General features: G+C 40.4%; 1 protein-coding gene across 1 annotated transcript in view; it reads right to left on the bottom strand.

Moving 5' to 3' along the window:
• Positions 1 to 1,971: 1,971 nt before the first annotated feature.
• Positions 1,972 to 19,751, bottom strand: part of adamts16 (ADAM metallopeptidase with thrombospondin type 1 motif, 16) — a 226,589-nt gene continuing 208,809 nt past the window's right edge. Inside the window, exons 19-23 of the mRNA XM_080216078.1 lie at positions 13,545 to 13,749; positions 10,912 to 11,106; positions 7,833 to 8,057; positions 5,135 to 5,282; positions 1,972 to 3,237 (exon numbers count right to left, since the gene is read on the bottom strand). Of these exons, the coding sequence (XP_080072204.1) occupies positions 3,122 to 3,237; positions 5,135 to 5,282; positions 7,833 to 8,057; positions 10,912 to 11,106; positions 13,545 to 13,749 (889 nt within the window). The 3' untranslated portion in view covers positions 1,972 to 3,121. The remainder of the gene's footprint in view (positions 3,238 to 5,134; positions 5,283 to 7,832; positions 8,058 to 10,911; positions 11,107 to 13,544; positions 13,750 to 19,751) is intronic.

The following is a 19,751-nucleotide window of genomic DNA, read 5'->3' as shown; positions in this document are numbered from 1 at the left end:
ATCCATCATCTAATGAAAGAAAATTGAGGGCAAGAAATAAATTCTGGCTTTGCCGACAAAGTGCTTATCCTGATATGGATTGAAGTGTATAACAGGGGATTGGCTTTGTATTCCACAAATGAACAGGATTAACCTGAATGGCAAAGTTGTCAAGAGTGAATTCTTGGATATAGATGGAGTCAAATTCTATGCTGGCTTTGTATATTTGGAATATACTATTAGGACAAATAACCTTTGCCAGAGGAAAATGACGCAGGAGCATCTTCCACCAGTCACCTGCCAAAAATTGCATCATCTGACTTTCCTCTGGCTGTTTGGCTCTTTCACTAGCTGAGGTATGAGTGTAGTTTAAACATCCAATAATGAGAGCAGTGGTACTGCAACTCCAAATGTCTAACTTTTACAATAGTAATGTGCTCAGAGTAATCCACGTTAATCAAAGAAGTAGTGGTGGAAGCTATAATCTTGAGGCTCCAGCCTGATTAACTGCAGTCCACTGAGTTGCAGGATGCCAAGTGGGAGTCCAGCTTGCCAGTTTTAGGCCTTCTAATATTGTACTGCTCTGGTTGCCAGAAAGTTACTGTGTGACAGAATGGTGATCACAAAGAGTGAGGATACTAGACATCAGTGACCCAGGAGAGGCTATATATAAAAAAAAATTCAAAGTTACCATGGCTGGATTACTTTGTGAAACCTGTGCATTGAATATTGTATATGAACGGGAAGCACTGTACATATCTGGCCTTCCATCAATATACTCAGCAATAAGTGTGACCTCTGCTGATGAGTTTTCCACCCAAACTATTTGGATCCTTCACAAGTTTAAATAACCCTTGTCCTTCTAATCTAGAAGCTTAAGTCCATTGAACTACAGCAGCTTTTCTACCTTACAAAGTCCTATGATCTCTGAGATGAAGTCATGAAATTGTGTCAGATGTTGGGGGCGATTCTCCCAGCTCGCTGCACTGCTCTTGTAGTGCAGTGGGCCAGGAGACTCGAGCGGAGACTGTTTAGTAGGTGTCCCACTGGGTGCCTCGGCCTCTGCGCTTCTCTGGCAGCCAGATTTTTGGCACCATCAGCTCTGCGCCAGTAATCAGCATGGAGCTGAATAACTTACTTAAATGCTAATTTTAATCTATTTTACATATCATTAGCAGGTCCAGGACTGAAGTCTCTGAGCCAGCTAGCCTCTCCCCCAGACAGAAGTGTTTCACTCCAGTTCCCCAAAAGAATGAAGGATCGGGGGAAAAGGAGATGCTCCCTGGTTCTTGCCACCGGGCATCAGGCAGTGCCAAGGGACAATGCCTAATCTGCATACAGAGTGAAGGGAGGAAGGCCAGTGATCGGGACTGGGTATTGGGGTGGGTTGGCCTGCAAAGGGGTGTGGGAAGAAATTGGGGGATTGGGGCTGTGGAAGGTGGGATGGGGGAGAGAGATTGAGGTGGGCCGGGGTGGGTGGGTTGAGGCTGGTTTGGACATTTCTGGGGGGGAGTGGGGAAGTGGTGATGTGGGGTTGCAGGGCGACCAGCAATTGGGAGGCTGGCAGTGTGGGGCTACTGCTGTGACAGATCAGTGCATGTGCAGTGGCCCGCTTAGCGCAATGCTGCCAGCCTCTCCAATGGGAATAGGCCCAGCCCCCATATTTTTAGCGTGAATCACACCGAGGCACTCTGCAGTGCACAGAATGTGGGAGATACATTTTGTAACTTTACTGAAAAAAACCAGCATGATGTTCTCCAGTTTTTGCACGAATTCGACACTTAAATTTTTTTTGGGAGAATCGCCTGTTGTGTCTCAAGTAATGATAATCTTGCAAAGATCTTGAAACTCATCTTGCATTTTAGGTCAGAATTTATAAGTTTAAAGGTCTAAAACAAACACAAAGGACTGATATTACAATATTTCCAATGAAATTTTATTACAAAACTCCATAAAAACATAAATATTTTTCTCACAGCTGGGTGAAAAAACTTTTACAGTATTACTGCACAGAATTGAATAAAGTTTAAAGTAACCATGATACTTCAACAATTCTGATTATTTTAAACTGTGCATTTCTTTTTTGCAAAAGGCAAACATTTCAACAAGTTTGCAAGATAATTGTAAATAAATTAGAACGTTTTCCTTAAAAAAATTCTAATAAGGTTGTACTTGAAAGCACCATTGTTAATTTAGTGGTACCATGAAGCTCAACAATAATAAAGTGAAAATATTACATTGAATGATATTTTAAAAATGGCATTTGGATAATGTTTGTTTCTGTATCTCTATTATGGTACACAATAAGTTGTAGTGCACAATGGAACTTCATTTTCAGTACGATGGCCACCAGTTCTAAAAGACCCATCAATTTGACAAATAAATAAAGCACCTTCAAATTTTTGTTATGTACTGACATAATTATTACTTTCGCTCTCAAAATAGTCCATTTGCATCTGCTTCTGCAGTCTTGAATATGTGTTCTGAGAGCATAATTTATTAATGGACAGTTACACATTTTTACTGACTTAAAAAAAGCACCATTGAATCATTTAAAGACTAAACATTTCTTGAAGCCAGTGGGTCAAAGGGCTCACTACAATGGCATAATAGCTACAGTAGTTTTAATATAGCACAGTGTGTTTTACTTGCTGGTCATCATTTTATTCAAACGAGGTAAAATAAATAGTTGGGAAAATTCACTTCAGTTTCTGTTGCCACCCCACCCACTGTTTACACAGTATTTTAAATGCCTTCTGGTTCTCAAAATCTTTGCTTAGTTTATTTCATGCAGCCTGATTTTGTAGTCAATAACATGACTCTTCGTTTGAATGGATGGTGATAATTTTTCAATTTAGCACTGAGGTACATGGCATTGTACAGACATTGTTCATTGCTGCTGGTGAAGCTAAGAATTTCAATATGGGCAGTGCTGCAAAGATTTTGTTGACCTGGTCGTTGTAACATATAAGGAAAGCCGTTGTTTATCTTTTATTGATTGACAAGTGGAATGCTGCCTGGTTTCATGTACAAGCGAGAACCTGAATAGTTTTTACCTCTTCAATTGTCAGATGCCACCGAAATTACAATGTGCAGCTTCCTTATATCACAATCAATGCTGTTTATTCGTTCGCAAGTTCTTCTATATATTTGACTTGGAGCATGATTTGCAACACTGCTGGCCGTAGAACTTGTGACTGCAAACACCATGCTGGGGCACCAGGTAGCACCAGTTGAAATAATCCTTGCAAAATACATCTTTGGTGTGTGTACATAGGGGAAAAGAGGGCAGAGAGGAAGAAAATAAATTGCATTATTTTTTACAATTTTAAATGCTGCACTTTGAATTAATACCTTGAATTAAAATTTACAATGAACTTCCTCCATTTTCTCGTAATAACATATTTCATTTGTCGAGAAAATAAAATGCATTTAATGTAACTACCGAGCAGCATAAAGCTGGTAGCATTTCGGGAAGCATCTGCTATACAACCACACACCATTATAAACCCCCTCAGCCCTCTCCCCAAACACAGTCACAATATTCTGTTCTGACACATCACTTCCTCAGTTTCTCTCCCTTTAGTAGGTGGCCTGGCAGAAAGAAAGGCTGCAATCAAGAAGAGCGAGGGATGCGGTGGCCAAAAACGAGGATATGCAAAATAGTGGATTGGGACGGAGGAAGCGACAGAGGATGAGCAGTGATGATCCTCTCCCACCTTGCCAGTTTTGATGTGGAGCCAGGAGAAACCTGAATCAGCTAAGAAGGCTTTAAATGTTCACACTTCTGGGTGTGTCCTCCAGCGGTGCCTATTAGGCTAAGTGATGACCACGATTTCCTGAATACGGCTGATCTGCTGCTGACTGAAATTAAGGCAACTTAGGTTTTCACACGGGGCCTCAAACAAACATCATGTGCTTCACTTACAGACGCAAAGTGCCCAATACCTTTTTCAGAGTCTTGGAAACGTCTTCCGATGATGATACTAAATGTGGCTGGTGGTGCACCACTGACTCACAGCCCACAATGTTGCATAACAGAATGGGAACAGTATCAGGACATTTTTATGTTAGGGCTAGGGTTTTGAGCCAAGATCCCTTCCTCCAGAATTAGCCACTCTGGCAATGTAGCTACTGGTGTTTTGAGAACTCGCATTTCCTATACGGCAGACATCAATGCGACATGAGAGTCATGTTTTGTTGAAGTTGTCATACTTCAGGAATTCATACTGGTTGGAGTAGCCTGAGAGTTCAAGAAGATTTTTAAGATAGTTGACAGCCACATCCAGATGGGTTAAAGCCACCTGATGCGGCAGAGGAAGAAGAGCCTGCCAAGGGGAACACTAGTTGTCCAATGCCATCTTAATGGTCAATTGGCCATTAATAGGCTGGAGATAGGGTTTCTGCCCCCACAGGAACAAGAAGTTCTGCTTCGCAGGCTGCCAGTCAATCAGAAGCCTGCAACTTCCAGCACTTTTGTTTCAGGGGTATGTGGTGTTGGATCAGAATTTGGCAAAAGTGTACAGTGGTGCCCAGCTGGCAACCCCAGTGGAGAGGGCGGAGGTTTGAGAGATGAAGGTGGGGAAGGGCCACAGGGGGAGTAAGCATTGTGGTGTTGGGAGTTGGCGGGGGGGGGGGGGTCTTCCAGGGGAAAAGTAAATGAGAGACCCTCATCTTGCTCACCACCGGTCTCTGCAATGATACCTGTGGCCCTATCTTGTCCGCCAACAGCTTGTGCAGAGATACCCATGGACTGGCCGCTTAGCATAGGCTACTCGAGCTGCCAATTAAGTTTCAGGATGAGGCGTTAAAGTTGGAAATACTTCTTCACTTAAGGACCTCAACTGGCCAATAGGTAGGTCACACCTGTTGCCACCCCAACATCTGGTATAACAACGAGGACAGGGGCAGGCGGGCAGAAGGCAGGTAAGCTATCCACTGGATTTATCGAGATCACGAATCTTCAAACTTGTTGATTGGTGGGGGTGGGTGGTGCATAAAAATCTCTCGTAACTAAGGGGCAGATGTAGCAACTTACTAGAAATTATGTATTCTAAAGGATATTTTTAAAATATAGTTAACGTTATACCATAATTCCCAGAAGGAACACATAATAAAAATATCTATTAGTGTAAAACATTGCTTCAGCTCTTACCTTTCTTTTCAGGTAGAGGACAGAAATTAGTGTTGCATGCTTCTGTGGTGACAGGTTTTTGATGCAGAAGGCACCCGGAGGTTGGCCTGCCATATGCAAGGCATTGCACTGCACGGGCTCGCACACCTCCACCACAGCTAACAGAACACTAGGAGGTAATTTTAAAAATGCAAATCAGTCACTGAGCTACAATCTGCCGTTAGCCTGAAAAGTAACAGTTATTCAAGAACACATGAGATAGGAGCAGGAGCAGACACTATGGCCCACTGAGCCTGCTCTACCATTCTGTGCAATCATAGAAGATCTTGGCTTTCACCTCCACTTTCCTACCTGTTCCCCAAATCTCTTGTTCCGTGAAAAACCAAATATCTGTCTATCCCAGACTTAAATATGTTAGATGATTGAGCATTCACAACCGTCTAGGATAGAGGATTCCAAAGATTCACAACCCTTTAAGTGAAGTAACTTTTCATCTCAGTCCTAAATAATTGGCCTCTTATCCTGAGACCATGCCTGGTGTTTTAGATTCTCCAACCAGCAGAAACAATCACCTTAAGAGTTTACCCTATCAAGCCCCTTCAGAATCTAATGTGTTTCAATGAGATTGTGTCTCATTCTTCTGAATTCCAAAGAACATAGGCCCAATTTACTTACTACCCAACATAGGGGAAATTCTCAGCCCAGTAATCAATTTAGTGAACATTTGCTGTATTCACGTTGGTGTTTCCGAAAACCCACTCTCACAAGCAATTTAAACTGAGGGGAAAACGTCCAATTGGAATAATTATTTATCTTCAGTCAATGTCAGCATTTATTCATAAAAGAGATCAAAATCGCATACAAAGTATTTACCCAGTGTCATACTTTTTTAAATGGAATGAATGGAAGTTAATAAGTCTTTAAACACATGTGTTTGGAGGATGTAAATGAATTTCTGTTATAAAATGTTAATTTTCCTTTCTTCCTGTTAGAGGCTGCAGGTGAGATCAACCATTTTGAAGACCTCTGACAGATAGGAAATGTTAATTTCACCTGGGTTGGTTTCCAGTCTGCCCAGCTGTGCACTCAACCCCAATGCGTGCACACAATTTTAATGTGAAGCAGAAATCGTTGAAAACTCTTTTCCATTGCACTTGAAGCCTTTGATCTGTAACTATTTTAAATGCAGTGCCTCATAAAAGATTCAGCTGTCAGATCAAGGTTTTCTATCAGCCTCCAGCCACCTGTGTTTATTTTGATTTCCCTTCACAGTTGATAGCACCTCAAGTACCCCATGATCCTGACAGGGAGAAGGAAAATTTAAGCTGAAGAATGGAGTGCTGCAATGATTTAGAACCCTGCTAGGTGACTGGGGGGCATGGAGGTTAAGGTGACCTGGCCACTTCACAATTTGCACAGCTGACTGCAGGAATGAAGATGTTGATCACAGAGCTGCCTGAAATCACCGTGCCAGGAGTGATCGTCAGGTCTGCAGGGCTAGAGAAGCAGTCCAGTCACAACACACCTATCCCAGTGAAGAGTGACGGAGTCAACTCCTTGCCCCCAGCCTGAGCCCACCCAGATGCCAGGACCCTTCCTCTGCAGCCTGGCAGCAGCAGAAGGGCAAATTAGACCTGTTGCCTCGTGTCCCCTTGGGGCCCAAGATGCTAGACCAGGGTGTCAGTGCCAAGGGCACTGCACTGTTGGCACTACCAAGGTGCTTGGCCTCAGGGGAAGCTGACTGGGGGGTCTGAAGGGGAAAGGAGGCTGGGTGAGGCGGGGGGGGGGAAATGGGTGTGAGGTGGAAGGGAGGCTGAGTGGGGGAATCTGACAGGGTCAGATTGGGTCACTCTGGTGCCTGTGTGGTGTGGGAGGGAGGTCACCTGTTATTTATGGGTGGTGGGGAGAGTGCCCTCTTTGGCGAGGGGTGAGGGGCTAGTGGTGCTCCCTAGTCAGTGGGAGGGGGAGGGGGAGGGTGGGGCACCATTTAATTTCTTGGGAGAGAGAGACTAGTAAACAAGCTACAGATCAAATTGTCATTTAAAAATGGTCTTGGAACAGCACGACTGGCTGTTGGGTTGCCCAATATGAATAAATTAGTATTTATCAACTGGGTGAATATCAGCTAATAGACACTGCTAACAGCAATGGGAAACCCTCCAAGTTTCCTGCTGGTGTGGGCACTTAGGTCCAATTCAGGAGAATTGCAGCCATGATTCCTCTGACTAATATTTCCTGGGACTCTATCCAAAGTCAACAACTGACTTTTGTGGAGGGGCCCAGGAAACAGGGAAACTTCCCATCAGAAATTCAAACTTCCGGACAATTCCCAAGGAGGCCTACGTGTTGGGACTTGTATGGAGTCTGGACATACTTCGTGGGTCATATGTCTGGCCTCTGCTGATCCAGAGGTGGGAAGATCTGGGTCATTATACTTACTGATCTGAGAGCATTTGGCATCATATAATTGTAATCTTAATGTTGTTCCGAGTAATAAGTGCCTGAATTTTAAAAGTGTTACTGTTAGTAGCATTTTGCCTTTAAATTTAGGATTTACTTGACAATCACTGCATATTATGGTAAAATTAAAATCCCAATCACTGTATTCAAACCAACAGTGAAACTATAATCCTTCCACTTTATTCCTAGAATGTACTGAACAAATATTATAGGAATACTGCACATGAATCCAAGGTAAAATAACTGTAACATCTCCTACCTGAGACCAAGGTGAGGCATACCAGCTTGCTAGTGCATTGCTGAAGGCCCTTTCATTTGTTGCTCTTGGACATGCACTTAGAACACATGCTCTCTCCAACTCCAGGTTCGGTCTTGGCAAGTGATTACACCTTTTGTAAGCAAACTCTTTATATTTTCCAGAGGTGTCTTTGTCTGCACACTTTAAGTGTCTTTTCTGAATCCCTTTACCACAACTTACAGAACACTGGAAAACATTTAAAGAGAAAAAAAGAACAGTTTTTTTGATGAGATAATGGAAACGGTTGCTGAAGGTAATGCTATTTATTGTGATTCATGTAGATTTATGAAGCAGTTTGATAAACTGCATAATAACCACAAAGTTGAAGCTCATGGAATAGAAGGGAAATAGATAAGAAGTTGGTTGAGTGACAGGAAGCAGAGGCTAGTGGCAAATGGATGTATTATAGACCAAAGGAGGGTATACACTGGATGCCCCCAAGGATCATTGATTTTCATGATATACATTAATAACCTATATTTACAGGCCACAATTTCAAAATTTGCAGATGATACAAAGCTTGGAAAAATTGTGAGAGTGATAGAATTCAGGAGGGTAATGACATGCTGATAGAAGCATCGGACATATGGCACATGAAATTGATTGCTGAGAAGAAGTGTGAAATGGTGCATTTGAGGTGATACAGCCTAAAGGGTACAATTCTAAAGTGGGCTTCAAGAACAGAACTAAGTGGGGACATATTTGCACAAATCATCGAAAATGAAAGGAAAAGTTGGTTAAAGAGGCATAAGGGACCTTGGCTTTGTAAATAGAAACATAGACCAGGATCTTCCCATCCTGTATAAGTCAATCACCATTTGCTTTGCTTGCTTGCAGGGGCTGGCTTTTGATGGGACCACTAGCGAGAAGTGTGGGGAAAATTCTACACATAGATTACAAAACAAGGAAGTTAAGATGAATCATTATAGAACGCTGGGTTAGCCTCTACTGGAATATTGAGTCCCATTGTGGAATCAACACTTTAAGAAGGATGTAAAGAGAATGCAGAGAAGATTTATGAGAATGGTTCCAAAGATGAGGGACTTCAGATAGGTAGATAGAGAGAGGTTTTCCTTACAGAAGGTGGAGAGGAGATTTCATAGAGGTGTTCAAAATCTTATGGGTCCAGATAGAGCAAATCGAGAAAAATTGTTGCCATTATCAGAAAAGTTAAGAACTAGATGACAGGCAAAAGAATCAAAAACAACATGAGGCATGTTTTAACTCAGAGAGTGGTTTGGATCTGGAATGTACTGTCTGAGAGTTTGATGGCGGCACATTCAATTGTGACTTTCCAAAGTGAATGAGGAAGAAGACGTGAAGAAGGGAAAATGCAGGGGCTACAGGGAATGGAGAGGCAAGTGGGATAAACTACATTGCTGTTGCAGAGAGCTGGAATAAATCAGAGAGTTGAAACGGCCTCCTTCTCTGCAGTGTTCATTCTATGATTCTAGATAAAGATAAATTTACAAATCTGAGATTGAATCATGTCGTTGAGGAAAAATTCAATACCGGCAGCAGTGCAAACTGGCAGTAGTGAAACAGTCTGCCTACTGCACCTTCCCATAAGCTTCCGTAGAAAGGGAATTTAAACTGGGCAACAGGAAACTGATTCACTCATGCCCATTTTGTGCTCCCTCAGATTTTACCACCATAGATTCCTCAGCAATGAAGGTAGAACATTGTGGAAATAAAGAGCTATTAGTTTCTAAAAGGAAAGAAATATTTAGGCTAATCGTTTGGGTGAGGACCTTTGATCGTGACTCCCCGTGGGTAACTTTCCGAGTTCACACACCAGCACAGAGCCTGCACATGGAAACGGACAGAAATTTGTTGTGTGTGTGTGCTTCAATTCGTGGTGGGTGAAGTTCCATCCCAGGGCAGTAAATTAGTAAGGATTTTGTTTTGCTCATTTCCAGCATTTCTGCTTCCTTTAAAGCCCCAACATGGGATTAGATATCAGTATACTTAACTTGCTGCACATCTTACTTTGCGGCCTCTACTGTGAAACTTGTGTGTCTTAGTCTCTTCACTGATTTGTGGATAATCAGGTATTCATGCTGCAGTTTCCTTTTAGTGCTGGATTTTATGCAACCCATCACAGCTGGAGTCCAGGCCCACTTAATCATGGGAGAGATCCGAGTGAGAATACCTTGCCTGAATAAGGCTGAGGATAAACAGGGTAACACAGGATTCCTGGGGGTGGGATGTCAATGATTAGGCATCCTGGGTAGACATTCTGTGCCCAATCCAGTGACTTGGTATCAGGAAGGTGAGGGTGATGTGCTGAAGTCCAATCTCTTGCCCTCGCCTCCAACCCTTCTCCCTCCTCCCCTCCCTGATCACCTGGGGTCCCTTCGTGATTGGCCGGCCGCTCTCAGTGGGCAGGACTGCTTGTGCTGGGGACCTCAGCTATGGGGAAGGCCTGAGGGTGGCCAATTAACTGCCTAAAAGGCACTTGATCTCGTCGGCCTCCACTATGGAGCATGGAATTGATTGGGGTTCCTCGATAATTCTCCAAGCAGCCAGTGAAACCTCCCTCAGCCTGAAAAAAAAATCCTTGCCTGTGTGCATAAATTCTACTGAACTGAGTTAGCAATGAACGAGAAGTGATGTGGGGCAATTTTAACTTTCAGCAGTGGCAGGAAAAGTGGGTGAGATGTATAACAAGCATTCGATCCAACAGTGGATCAAACACTTGTTATATATCTCACCCACTGTTCCTTCTCATGGATTTCATGACCTGCCACAACTTGGCTTCCACCCCTAATGAAAGATTGTGATGCCCTGATGCACCAGTAGAGCCTTGCACACAGCCAGCACAAGACTGAATAATGACAACATGCTGGATGTGAATTTCCAACATGCTTTGCATTTATGGGAGATTGTATTGATGTTGCAAGGCTTTAAAATTATAAATTTGTTCTGACATTCAGTTCATTGGAGATTTTACATGTTCTTTTTATATCATTGCTGCTTATCCATTACTCTCCAATTGAAAAATGACTGTCGTCTCTTAAGAAGAAACTGGTTAGTCTACCTCAGCCCATGTAGATATGAACCATTGCATTTTCCGGTGCTTATGGCAGCGTTTCAGCAAACAGGTTTCTTGGGTTTTGGGTTTTGGTTCTGCCTTGCAAGCACTACCATGCAGGATCGGAGTCCTGGGAGTCGGATTCGTACTCTTGCAAACAACAGTCCTCTTCCTCCATCCTTTTCCGCATGTTCGGGAACACTAGAGAAACAAAAAAATGCAGTGACCAGCCAAATCAGATTTATCATACCAAGCGCTTAAAATTATGTTCTGCCAATCTATTGTCAGCTTAACTGCTGTATTTCAAAATCAGTCAGTGTAAAAACTATTCATCTTCAAAATAGATTTTCTAGATAGGGTTTTTTGATCTTTTAATTTCAAACTGATGAATTTGATCTCTTGATGCTTGCATAGAATCCATTCTTTAAAGTCAATTTCATACCCAAGAAATTCACTTGCTTTAGTTTTGAACTTTTACTGCAAATTCTGGTTACTATTTTCTGGAAATAAGGACCAACACAGCTAAACAGACAGTACTTTGGACACAAAACCATTTGTTTTCTTTATTCTTTCATGGGATATGGGCATTGATGGCAAGGCAAGCATCTGATATTTATCCCTAATTGCCCTTGGCTTGCTAGGCCATTTTAGAGGGCAGTTAAGAGTCAACCACATTCGCTATGGGTCTGAAATCACATGTAGGCCACACCGGGTAAGGATATAAAAGGGAATTAATGAACCAGATGGGTTTTACAACAATCAATGGTAGTTGTCATGGTCACCATTACTAAGACTAGTTTTATATTTCAAATTTCTTGACTGAATTTAAATTCCTGGTGGGAATTGAACCCATGTCTTTGGAACATTAACCTGGGCCTTTGGATTACAAACTTAGTGACATTCCTACTAAGTTTCCTCCAAATTGGCGCAGAGTTGGTCCTTCAGAACATGGAATTAAACCTCGTTAAAATTTTAAACTGTAAGTATCCATTCACAATGTCAGAGCTAACACATTACAGAAAAAGAAAAATACAGGCTAGAGTATTAACATTGCAGTGCCATCATTTATATCTAAAATGATCTCTGGCCTACTTGTTCTTTGTAGCCTATAAAATTGGCAGTTGTTAGACTGCACTTGTTAGACAGTGTCATGAGAGGATCTGAGGCAAATTATTTATTCAAATATGTGTAGATTTGTACTCCAAGAATGGCTCTAATTAATGCCAAGCATTTTATAAAACTGTGCGAGGTGACATTAAACTAAATGAGAAATAATTTTACTGGTCATTTATCAAGGTAACATTCAACATACTTTAAAACTACAACAAACCTATAAGTCAACGATAGCCAATGCAGCGAGTTATCACTTGGAATGCACTACCTGAATGGGTGGTGGAATCAGAATTTAGTAGCATCACCCAAAAGAGAATTAGGTTAGTATTTGAAAGAAAAATAAATGAATCTTGAGAAAGGAGCAGGGGAATGTGGACAATTGGATACCTCTACTTAAGAACCAGTATAAATAAAATGGGCTGAATGGCCTCCCTCCTCCAGTTCTGTATCTTCTATGATGGAGAAAAATCAGATTTTTGACCACTAGGGGTCAGTACATCCGTTTTAGTGTTCTCCTTTTGGGAACATTGGGATGACTCCAAAATGGGCTTACTCATCAGTGTCCAATTGTCCAGTTTGCCCCTCATGGAACAGAAAACTACAGCATGAGCATTAACTTCTAAATCATATTCAAAAATACAGAAATGTTTTGTCAAAGAACTTTTGCAACATGATTTGCTGTTAGAAAAATAAATTTATCTACACTATGTTAGCTAATAAAGAATATATCAACTTAAACTATGGTCACATTCGTTAGCTTAATCAGATACTGCATCATAAACAGATCGGACTGTGAAATAATTAAAACTTTACAATTAGTTCATGCCTTCAAATGTTTAAAATTAAAATATCCAATTGAAAAGAAGGCAGAAAAGGATATAACTGAAGAACTCAGTCAATCCTTCACTTGTTTCATAAACAGCAATCGTGCACGATCAGCACCTACAACATTGTAAGTAAACTATTTATCTAAGAGGAGGTAACTGATTTGTGCAGTAACAGCAAGTATAAGTCAATTACAAACAGATATACAACAGGGAAGGCAGACAGTAGAGGTCAAGCAATTGAGTCACCCAATGCTTTCATCTCCTCAGCAGCCACTTCTAATTTAGTCTTAGTAGATCATACCACGTGTGGCCTGAGGTGCAGTGGATAACATGCTGTTTCTTATTTCATAACTGAGAATTGAAACTGATGTTTTACAAGGCCAGGGGTACCGGTAGGTTGAACTGAAAATGGACCATTGCAACAAAATGCTGCCACATATAGAATATACAGCATTGAATGTTGCAGATAGACATCAGAAAGCATATGATGAAAAGGCTTACTGGGGTTATTTGCTGTTCATTGTCAGTCCATGTCAAATTAAATGGTAAAAGTTTTTAATCCTCAACCCGATTGCAATCTATTATTGGTTATGTTCTAGGTTAGAACATGGTGTCTTGCATCGGTTAAAACGCTCAGCTTAATTCAAGATCAAATTATCAATGAATAATCACAGTTCCTCCAGTAATTTTGACATGTACCTCAGACCAAGCTCCTACACTCCATGCAGGTGGACAGTTGCGAGTATTGCATGCTTGCTTTCGTATTGGCATTGGAAATGGACACAACGCATGATGCACGTCCTCTAGCTTATTGTAAGCAAGTCTTCGGGTGCAGTGGACCTGTCTAAACTGTTCACCTCTTCCACACGTTTGACTGCATTCTCCCCAGTCACCAACAGCCCAGCTGTAGAAACATCAGAACAGTTCACAAGCATTTATTAAAGTGGAGATTAAAACTGACAGTTATCAGAAACCTGGAATGCAAGGTCACGTCTGTTCTGAACATTACCTGATCCCACACTAATGCTGCATTTGAACAGAATGAAGCACATTAAAGTGTGGATCCAAAATGAGCCATGCAGATTTAATATTACTTAATTTATTTTGTCTAGAGTCAGCTTGTCTTTGCCGTGTGCAATAGTTTGAACTCAAGATATATTGAAGTTTAATCAATCTTCTTGTTCGATCTGTCTGACAAAAAAAAATGAAACATTCATGCTTTTTTTTAATCCAAAAGCCTGGAAGATTGTAAATGGATCTTACAATGATGGAATAAAAGATTCTCCTTTCTGAATAATTGGATGGACAGATCCACTCATATGGACTATTTTAAAATTAGAAATGTGTACAGATGTTAATTTAATGGGCTTTAGGAGCAACAGTTAATGGTTAATTATATGATAAAAATTCTACTAAATGAGCATTTATAAATAGTAGTCCAGTTTCAAAACCTATTCCATCAAAGGGAATCACTTTTGATTCTACTGGTGGAAATCAGTTGTGGTCACAGTTAAATTCAGCAACTATTTACTTTGGCTATTGCATTGTTCCCAATTTCACCCTACAAGATTCTAGAGGTGAGGGAAGCTCTGGATTAAGGCCCAAGTTCATTGGTTTAGTTAAATTAGGTTTTGTAACTGATTATGTTTTAAGTGAGATCTGAGTGGAAAATAGCTAAAGCTGATCTGCAGACAGAAAAAGAGATGCGGGCTAAGTGGAAGAGTTTCCTTTCTGCGACCATGAGTTTTCCTCAGAGTCCTATAAAGTTGCTCTCTTTTGCTCCACATTGTCTTCCACGAGACTTCCAAAACCCTATTTCTGCCACTTCTGTCAAAATTAGCAAGTGACCAAGGACCGTCCAATCTGTATTGAGAGCTTGCAACCTCGTCATGCCCGCTTCATGTGGAAAATGGACAGGCAGAGGATCTGGAGTTAGATTATCCCAGTCCTAAAAAATGCCTTGGCTTTCCTCTCACAAATAAGGGTTAAAATCAATCCCATAGGTTTCAGAGCTTCACAGTTCTTTGTTATTGGTGGCAGCATTAATCCAATCTAATGGCGCTTATTGGAGTTTAATTAGAAACATTCTCAAAAATAGAGCCAATGCTTTATCTTAGTGGAAGTTGAAGGCATTTGTTTTCTTTTAACCAAGTTTGCACTAAATCACTCATAAATCAAGCTAGCAATAAACGTTTGCAATCATTTGTATGTATACTGCATAGATAAAAGGCTGTAAATATCCCCAATTTTTATCAAATAAATTTAACTACATTCTTTGTTGCATTCATTTGAGTACTACAAGTGCCTCCCATGTTCTAAATAAGCTGTAAAGCAAAGTACTTCCATAAGGAGACATTGCAAAGACATAACATTATTGCAAAAGAAGCAACTCGATTTTTTATGATTTACAGTGAAGGATGGCTAAAGGAATGAGAGACATGATGATGCACTTGATAAGTATGTCAGACTTGGTTATATAAAAGAATAGTGGTTGAAATAGTGCTTACTGATTCAATGTTATCTTGTATAGTTTAAAACAATAATATCAATAGTGGTATCAGACTCAGACATGAGCTTTGGCCTCTAACCACATTAATATCTGGACTATGAGTCAGAGACCCCCATGGTAGTACAATGTGATCCAAATGAGCACTGGATAGCCTCATTTACATGGATGTGGCTTAGAAAAACCTGCATTAGTTAATATCTTGCCAGTCAGATGTTCCAATGTACATCTGAAAGTGCTACGTTAGAAGTTCATTAGGCTTTTACTTGGTCAACTATGTGAAAGCTTTACTTTAATCTGCTCAGTGTTTGCAGAGATGCTGGTCGGAGAAAATAAAGGACCTCGATTTTCCACCTATTTAGTTAAAGAACTCCTATGGTTTCTTCAATGTGCCATGGTGTTACACAGTATGATCATGATGCAAGATTTAGCAAACATTAGAACTATTATATTATATTAAAGTGTACTTTGCTGTTCAATAATAATTTGGATTGTTGAGTGTGCATTTATCGTAACATTGTCAGTAACTTGTGCAGCAAAGTGGAGTTAAGGCCGAGATGAGATCAGTCATGATTAGTAAATGGTGAAGCCGCAGCTCAAGGGGCTGAGTTGCCTATCCTGCTCCGAGTTTTTATGTTCTGTAAAAGCTAAACTTCGGAGTGCAGGTGTAAACTTGTAAACTTTGTAAACATGTAAACTTTGTTAAACATGTAAACTTTTCATACACTTGTTGGAAGATGTTGAGCCCTGAAACTTTGCCATGGTGTTACCACAGTATGATCATGATGCAAGATTTAGAAAATATTTGCTACCCTGACATACTTGCTGCACATTTGGAGTGCATATTGAAAACATACGCAGCACCAGGTCCCACCCAATCATTCGATGCCGAGTATCTAATGGATGGAAAACCACACACAGATGTAAAATTTCCCGCATACTGCTCCAGACAAGGATCAGCCATATAGAAGTGGGAATTCTCCCTTTTATGGGAACAGACATTTTCTGGTCAGGGTCATATTCCAGCTATTGCTTTCCTTTTTGATAATATCAGAGACCATGCAATAGCACTTCCAAATAATCAGATGTACTCTAATGATAAGTCTAATAAATATTTCTGAAAATTGTCTCTCGTCTCTCCCTGAAGGCATTAGTTCCATGTGGGTTAGTCACTTGGGCAGCCATTTGCAAATTTACAAAGCAACACATTTTCAACCACAAAATTAAAACAACAAAAACATTGCCAATAGTAGCTACTTAAACACGATGCTCAGTGAAATGGGAATGAAGTTCCACAAAAATTACTTGAGCTTTAAAAATATGTCAGTTAAATACTTTCTATTTAAAAATAACAATTAAAATAGTGGCTGGCACTTTAAGGGTCCAAGGATATCTTCAGCTGGACCTGAAGCGGCGAGTCCACTGGCAGCATGACTGGCAAGTAACATAAATGCCACTGACTTCATTGGGACTGGAAAATTTTGCTGGCGACCAATAGCAAGCCACTTCCAACTGCTGCGGAGGAGAGCAGTGAAAAATTCTGGCCAATGTCTTAACAAAATAGTGTACATGCAGATAAAACGCAACTTTTTAAACATTTCAAAGTTAACTGGTTTCTAATTTATAGCGAACAACTAATGTTCATACTGTTCAGTGCATGCTTTAAGGATGAAAAATCATTGCATGGAAGGCTGTGGATAACATATGCATGATTGCTCAATACACATGGCCAGTGGGCAAGGCTCTTCAGGGTACTGCCTGAGAAGGTGGTGGATGGAGATTCAATTGAAGTACTCAAGAAGGAATATATAGCTGCACAGTTGTAGGAAGGCTTCCCTACTTTTATACTCCAGCCCCTTGCAATAAAGGCCAACATTCCATTTGCCTTAATTACTTGTACCTGCATGAATGAAAACATGAAACATGAGATGGAAGGATGATCAACATCAGAAATACCAATAAGTGAACCCATGGCAATGTGCTTATACATCAAGTAGCAATCTGCACAGACATTAATTCAACCATCTGACATGACCATATAATGCTCGCATAGTCATCCTCAAGAATGAATGACAAATCACTACCACCATTTGTACTACTGGGGGAAAAGCAAAACCATATCTACGATGGGGATGTATAATGACGATGTCAAAGTTTGCTAAATATTAGATAGACTAATCAAAATTGATGGCATGTGGTTACTTTGAGGGTGAAGAGGTTACAGAAGGATACTTTACAGATTGATTGAATTACCATGCATTTAGAAAAAACTCTTCCTGTGGGTTTTTTAAAAATACACTTGCAGAATCAAGGACTCTTATTTATTTAAACTGAACATGTGCTATGTTGTTGAACTCAAAATTTTCTCAAAATGTTGCAATGGACCTGATAATCACTTCAATTTACACTTTGTAACAATGTTTGGAGAAAAGTTTGTAATGCGGATCATTGAACTTGTTTCGGGCCTCCAACGGCTATTGGTAGGTTGCATTAGTCATTCAATGCCCAACTATCCCATCTCGTGATAGTGCAGCAAGCAAGCTGATGACAGCTGACTAGCTCACAGCTCAACGGAGAATGGAAGTAAAGAACTCACAGACTGTAACTCAAACCACCACTGAGACAGCCAAAAAAACATCTGTCAGCACTTGTGCACATTACCTACACAGTTATTAAGTAGATCTATTCTCTCACAATTATAAATAGTGCTTATTAACTAGACAACAAGATGTCGTAACTTGGTCAGTAAAACACTTCCAACATTTCCTCCTCAGCCACAGTCAGTAGTAAACATTACCATTATTACTGAACTAAATGTAAGATTCATAGCTCAGGGAAGCAAGTGCTCTTTTTTGCTGACTTAATACATAAGAGTTGGCTCATAGCCAAAGATCACAGACTACATACAAGAACGGTCAAAGATATCAGTTGCAATAAATGGCCTTTACTGGACAGCTTAAGCAATGTTTTAATGCCAGTGTACATCACTAATAAGGCATATCATGTGAGTGATGTCACCTCCTATAAAGATGTTACTTTTGCGTGACCAAATAGTTTTTATATCCACAATGTTTGCAGACAGTGTGGTTACTCTGACTGGTGATTTTTGTCCTGTTCTCACACAAGGGTACACAAAAGTCCATATAAATCCACAAAGGTATAACTATCGTACATAGAATACAGGAAGAAATTTGATAACATGGCCACAGTACAAAAAGATAATTATCAATATTATATTAATGTTCTCTTAATTGATCATGTCACTGTTACAGTACTGGACAGGACATCAAATGGTTCAAAGAGTTTGAGTATATTGATATTCAAGTCAACAAAATAAATCCCCTAAAAAAAAAATCAAACCAGAGCCATAAACAATGTTTATTTTGTAGTGAATACAGTACGGTAAGAATACTTAACTGCTTTCTGCTGGACTGACAATGTTTCTTAATAGAGATAGGAATGAAGGTTTCATATGGACTGGACTGCTACAATCCACTTTAAAGCATGTTAGAGAAACTTAGTGATGGTGAGTCACAACAAGGGGAATAATCTTTGTCACCGCAATGCACTTAGGGACTACTGAGAGCCCAATGTGCACAATAACCCTGATTTTCTGATGATAGCAAAAGTGAAACTTAGATAGCCCATGATAAAGATTCAACTGCACTGGAAGCAGGTCCATACTAAATTTTTTAGATAGAAGACTCTCTTTCCTATATATGTAGGCTACTTGGCACAGAGAAAGCTTGCCCATTAACCTCACACTGTACCACAGTTGGCTGGGAAGTTTGGTGAACCAGCAACGATTAAGAGGCAGCAGCTCTTTAAAGGCCACTTGGTGGTGTTGATAGAAAAGGTGACTAATTGCAATGATGTATGTCAAAACCTGGGAAGTAGAGAGCCGTTAGTTTGACTTTAGTTATAGGAAAGGGAAATCGGAGACAGATATATAACAACCTTCGTAGAGAAGTGATTATTAGGAAATCTTAACAAGGCTTCTGGTGAAGAAGGTCCTATCTCAGCAACATGCTGTGGATGCGAGAGTTTCTGTTGACATCATATATCTTATTTTTAAAAATAAACACCTTTGACAAGTTGCTCCCAAATTTCCAACTAAATAAGCCTGTGTCACAAAGAATTGGCTTCAGGTTTTGGGTTGAATAAAAAACTAGCTGCATTCTCATAGACAGAAAACAATTATCAACATTAAAAAACTTCTATGTTGGAATTGATTACTAGTTCTTGGTATTGGTATTTGGACCATTAATCTTCACCATCTTTGTCAATAATAGGCATTGGGGAGACCGCCTGCAAGCTCACAGGCAATACAAAGAAATCGGTGGGTGTAAGAACCATAGCTAAGATGAATTGTTTGCAGATGGATCTATAGGTAATGAGGG

This window comes from Carcharhinus amblyrhynchos, chromosome 2 (genome assembly GCF_965287045.1).
Source record: "Carcharhinus amblyrhynchos chromosome 2, sCarAmb.v2.hapA, whole genome shotgun sequence".
Lineage (NCBI taxonomy): Eukaryota > Metazoa > Chordata > Chondrichthyes > Carcharhiniformes > Carcharhinidae > Carcharhinus > Carcharhinus amblyrhynchos.
The sequence above is the reverse complement of the archived record's forward strand: the minus strand, read 5'-3'. Positions and strand labels throughout refer to the sequence as shown.